General features: G+C 31.1%; 1 protein-coding gene across 1 annotated transcript; it reads left to right on the top strand.

Moving 5' to 3' along the window:
* Nucleotides 1-500: 500 nt before the first annotated feature.
* On the top strand, nt 501-3,642 carry LOC132740630 (uncharacterized; the record flags this gene model as incomplete). Its single annotated transcript, XM_060728574.1, has 5 exons — nt 501-585; nt 1,100-1,266; nt 1,852-2,192; nt 2,896-2,944; nt 3,389-3,642. Coding segments are annotated over 5 exons (896 nt in total), but the record flags the coding sequence as incomplete, so codon positions are not given.
* Nucleotides 3,643-6,206: the final 2,564 nt, after the last annotated feature.

The raw sequence follows: 6,206 nt of genomic DNA on the forward strand, positions 1-6,206 counted from the left end.
ACAAGAAAACAACAACAAAAACATAACGAAAAACCTTTCTATTTAATTTTCGTTCAAGTAAAATAATGTCCATAAAATCACTAACTAATTGTTTAGCGCGCAGTAATATTTGATTACATGTACATGTATTTACATGTATCAGTGCATGACGATGTTTAAGTACACAATTTAATGCCGTCATCTTACACTGTGTAATTTTAATTTGTGATAATGAAATGAGTGACTGCATCTGATAGAAGTCCATTAAACTCAACAGGAATTTTGACTCCGCCCACTTTTGATATTTAGTATTAAACAAAAATGTAAAATATTTGACTGATATAGCACAATATGTCATGGGTTAAATTAAACAAAAGCTTATATGCGTTATTTCAAACATTTTAGATGAATTATTTATGATCGAAATGCATTTCAGATACGTACTTCAGAACATTTTTTCCCCCGCCCCTCTAAACACGATATTAATAAATTGTATTTTATTGTTTTTTATTTTTGCACAGATAAAAATAGAAATAGTGGCTTTGTAACCTATGACGTCCCAGAAAAAGAACGCTTGTCTACTGAAGAGGATGACGTAATTGGTTGGTAAGTAAAATTAAAAAATAATATAATATGCTATTCGGCAAACAGATTTCATATGCTAAAACATTGCATTTAACTTTAACATAATAATTAAGACTCAAGATTAAATAGAAATGCGTGAATATGAGTACATGAATTTTCTTAGCTAAAAAACCATTACCAACAGCAACAACAACAAAACAAAACTAGCTTCTTTAATGAAAATCGATGTTTCTGAAAGCCTCATAATCGTACATGTTATAGAATACTGTCAAAATGGACAGTTCACAAACGAAAGATACAATTGTATCTATAACCGTAACTCTATTATAACATGTATTATAAACGTTTTTATTTTAGATGATTGGTTAGGTAAGATATTCGCTCTCTAGAATCAAATGTTTGGTTGTGTGTGTCATCAAGGTTCTTCAATGATATTGAAGTATACGCGGCAATGTGTGAGTAAATGATTATTTTTTTAAGTAAAATGAAAACATTGGTGTTAACTTATACACTTTGATTTTGTTTCGCTCTCAAGGTATGCTCCCGGGGACTCGCTGATTGAATATACCGACGGGACTTCATATGACGGTATATGGAAAGTTGCCCACGATGATAATCTCAAAGTCGGAGACTCTGTAGATTTTAGCGGAGGTCTTGACCAAGGGTCAAGGACGTATGGAATTCAGGCGACATTAGCACCAAGTAAATATTGTTTTCTATTTTAAAAATCACACAGTGTATGCATGGCATATGGTTGTGGCTCTAGTACATGTAGTACATGTACCATTTACAGAAAAAGAGCATTTCAATTATGTGTCGCTTGTGAACGTAAAGGAATAGACTGTGAATTCGATTAGGAATTTCATTGAAACATTCATTAAAACCTGCCTGAAGCTAACATCAAGACAATCTTAAATCTGTAAGCAAAGCTCTTGATAGAAATTGTCATTAAAGAATTTTCCCATGGAGATAAAATTTGATTATATTTTACCAGGACTTGTTTAACATCTTCACAAAAGAAAACAACTGTAAACGCAAGGGAATGCCTTTTCATTTTCAAATTAGTAATAATATTAATAATAATAATAATAATAATAATAATAATAATAATAATAATAATAATAAAAGAAATAAAAGAACCAACCCCTTTCCGAAAAAAACAACAACAAAAAACGTATATACATTTTGTTTTGTTAATCTCACAAAATGATCTTATTCGCAATAAACTGCATGTCCAGTTATCTGTTGATCAATAAAAATAAGTTAAAATAAATTATTAAACACCAGGAGATGTCATAGTGCAATCGACGATAACTGTTCCAGTAGGCGGACAAACAGTCACACTTGACTTCAAGGTAACTGATCATTGTGGAGCCGAAGGCACCGGGTCTCTACAGGTTCAGATCGACTACGTTGGCGATCCCAATACAACGCCCACTACCACGAAGGCTAAGACGTCTAAGACAAGTCCAAAGGTAAAAACTACAATAACTGATAAAACTACCACCGATGTGAAAACTACAAAAGAAACTAAAATCACTGAAACATCTGTTGCCCCTGTTGCAACAGACAAAAGTACAGGCAAAAATGATAAAACAACCGCCAAACCTGACCTCTCTACAGATCAGGTAAGTAATAACAGAGGGATGGTTGTGTATCTTAAATTTACTAATTTGCGACAGACATTTTACAGGCAAAAATGATAAAACATTCGCTAAACCTGACCTCTCTACAGATCAGGTAAGTAATAGAGGAGGGGTGGTGCTAAATCTTAAGTTAACTCATTTCTGACAGACATTTCTTCGTAAATATACAATTATGACCAATGTAAGAGAAAATGTCACTAGATTTATTGTAATGTAACAAAATAGCAGCAATATGATTACGAAGGTCAAGATACATTGCATTTACATTAAAACTTTAAATGATAAATCTTGATGTTTTCAATTATCCCGCCGCTGTGCTTAATCAAGGTGTCATTTAATGATCCAAGGACGAGGCGGACATTGGGCCTTATGGTCATTTGTATCTCAAAACTGAATTGAAACTAGCAGTCAGGCACGTGCAAAGAATGTGGCAATGCTGGTTAGTTATTCAGAAAAGCCAGTTAGGTGGACTGGCGGCCTTAATGTGACTGAAAATGTGTAAGAATAGACTTAAAACCACGATAAACGATTTTTTTTGCAAAACAAACAGTATTAAAAATAGACCATTCAAATTGTTATAATAAGTCAATCGTTTTGATTATGATATGTTATAATGAATTGACAAACCAAGAAGCTGTCTGCTTTATGTATGAAATAGTATTCATACTTAAACATATCATTTTAGGACCCCTCAAATGGCACGATGAGTGCTATGTCGGGTGGATCATCTGTAGGTATGTACATTTTATTGTTTGTTTAGGCATAAAATGATACAAAAATTAGATAATTTATTTAAATGCATATGTCTTTTCAGTACGAAGACCTTACAAAAGCTGAACATTATTTATTACTCTACCCATAGATAAGAATATACTATCTTGTTATTAATGTTAAAATACAAAATTTTAATGATAAAACTAGTTAATATATTTGCATGATTCTCCTTTACGTCTTAGTAAGCGATACGTTTTAGGATTACTATTTGAGCTACTATTTGGAAAAAGTAAATTGTAAAATAACCAAAATATATGCATATGGTTTTCATGTAACCAAGAAAAAGGAAGGATAAAAATATTCATATGTTTTGTGTTTCCCATTAGGTTCATTGTACATGCATTCCTATCTTATCTACCCTAATAAAATTTAATGATTCTGTACATTCAAATTCTCAAATTTAGATGCTGTGTTGATTGGTGGTATTGTTGCTGGAATTGTTGGACTGATTATTATTATCGTGGTAACAGTTGTGTGTGTGGTAAACAAGAAAGCAAAAGTGAGACCTTCAGGTAAGGACCCTGAGAAAGCTAATAACGCTTCTAAAGACAATGCAAAAAATGATACCAAAGACAAACCGAGTCCAACGGATAAAAAAACGCAAAGTGACCCAAAGTCAACAATGAATGGAAAACCACACGTAAAGGATAAAGGATAACATATTCATTGAATATTTTCGATGAAAGAGGGGGAACATTTGTATGTAAACGAAAATAAGTTTTTGATGTACACAAAGCCCGGAAATTGTCATCGCTTTTAAGATTTTTTGAAGCATGTGTTACGAAACGCGGGGTAATCCGAGGTGATATTTGTGTATATTTTGACAATGTTTTTAATGAAACTTTGTATATATAGAAAATATATCATTAAATTATATTATCATCTATGGCTAGCTTGAATACTAACTAGTATTATTTTACTGTAAGTTTAACAAAACCTTCATGTAAATCAAATTTTATTTACTAATCTTTTTAACACACTAATCTTTTTTTACACCTGAGGAAAGAAAAAATAAAATGTTTTGTTTCGGCGCCGTATGGCCTAAACTTTGTAGGTGCGCCGTAAAAGCAACCAACCAAACAAAATAATAAAGGTCATTTTTCGTTTTACATACATTAGTATGCTCTTTTCAATTATAAAAAAGAATCACGGTGACAATTATGATGCCTTATTGGCTGACAACACTGTCAATCGTGTATCCAACATTTTTCTAACTTACTGAAAACTACTGCTAATTAATAAAGTTCAATTGTTTGTTTGTTATCTCTTCTGATACCTGACAAAAATATATCTTAACATACTGAAAGACTGTTTCCTCAGTGTATAAATCTGTAAAAAGCTTTTCGCTGGCCAAATAACAAAAACACACTAAGCTGTAATTTGATCGTAAACAACGCTATTTATTTTGCGCTTATCAGTAAAATACTGAGTTTTATCAGTGATATATAAACTTCAACACACATTGTTATAATTCACGAAAATATTTTTCATCTTTATAAAATAAGACAGAACTATGTGTTTTACAACGAATACATGTAAGTTATTTTCAATTTTACTGTTCTGAACGTTTATTACCAGTCTGCCGCATAAATTACAAAGTTATGATTTTATTTTACTGATTATTCTGAATATACATACAATTGATTTTGCGATATTTTGTTCCAAATATTCAATGCCTTCACAGTTTGAAAGTAGATATGTCCAAACGATTGTTGATGAATTATTAACAGAGTTAACAAAAATACTAGTATAAGTAAATCCTACTTGGTCTTCAGGCTTCAAAAATCTTTGCTTTTATTTATAACATAACTCTCTTGCATGTGTGTCATTATTAGAAAAAATAAATCATTTTTCTTTCGTACCTTTCGTCTTTATTAGATTTTATTTGTTTGTTGTATAACGGGGCCAAATTGCGTCGTTGCTTTGTGCCATATAATGCTATCTTATGGTGTCTTTTTCATTTAAAGTGCCTACATTTGTACTTTCTCACGACAATAATATTATATATTATGTTTAATACGTCTGCAAACATGAATTAACTTTTTTTCAATTATAATTTAGATACTTAAATTTTGATTTTGCTACCCTAAATTCTGGAATCTAAATCAGCATGTCTGCAAAGTAATTTTATCATTTGTTTTAAATTAGATGACTCGTATACTGGTGACAGTAGAGTACTATGTAAAATTATGCTTTCACATAATATTTAATATTTTCATATTTTCGGAACAACGGAAAACTAGTTCATGCAATTTTTCTTAGATAACATAATTCAATCGATGGTAATCAAACTACATTGAGTTAACTAATAAATTGGCATTGGCATGATTGAGGCAATGATTTCATTTTGCTCATTTTTTGTCCAGTACCCTGTTTGTTACCGTTCTGGAGGTTTTGTATGGTTGGGAACTGATGGAGGCTGCTTTCCGTGAATGTCCCTCACCCTTGTTGATTATGCATCATGTTCTTGAGTGTCTATGCCGACAAAACAGAAACAGACACAACTCTTTTTTGACTGTCTTCAATTTACAAATTAAACCCTTTCAAATGCCAATGGCCAGGATAAAACTGAAAGCAAAATGAACACAGTAGACTTTTCACAAAACTCTTAGATACGATAACTGAAATCTTAAGTCAGTTTCACAAAACCTATTATAGTAATTTAAGATTTTACACTTAAGATATTCTTAAGATATTTTGTGAAAAGAAGATTTATCATATTTTTTTTCTTTTATGATCGAAATTTGATGCATAATTGTTTTGTGAAAAGGTCTGCAGTATAAAAAAACAGTCCATAGGTAACAAATGAAAGCTATTGTTAACTTTTTCTTAAAACAAATGAAGTATTTTTAGGTAGGCAATACTTTCCGATAGCTTAAACCCTGGTAAATTAATGTAATCATTAGTTCAAGAATAATAATTTCAAGAAAGAATGAAACACGTGAAAGCCTGTTATCAAAATGCAATTTATTCAAAAGATATTTACATGCAGAAAAAGATATCACTAGAAGAGAAAAACAAAAATATGTATAACATATAAAATAACATTATATTTGTTTGAAGAAGTTATCAACCAAATTGTTAAAATTTGGCAAACTGCAGACAAGATAAATTCAAAATATAGGCCTCTTTAGTATGTGTTGCTGAAAATTGTCAACTTAAGACATAAACAGCAAAGTGTAACAATTTGTTGTGCAAACAGTGGAAGTTGTCTTAAAATGA

The sequence above is a fragment of the Ruditapes philippinarum genome, unplaced genomic scaffold (assembly GCF_026571515.1).
Source record: "Ruditapes philippinarum isolate M1 unplaced genomic scaffold, ASM2657151v2 ctg10755_1_1_1_1, whole genome shotgun sequence".
Lineage (NCBI taxonomy): Eukaryota > Metazoa > Mollusca > Bivalvia > Venerida > Veneridae > Ruditapes > Ruditapes philippinarum.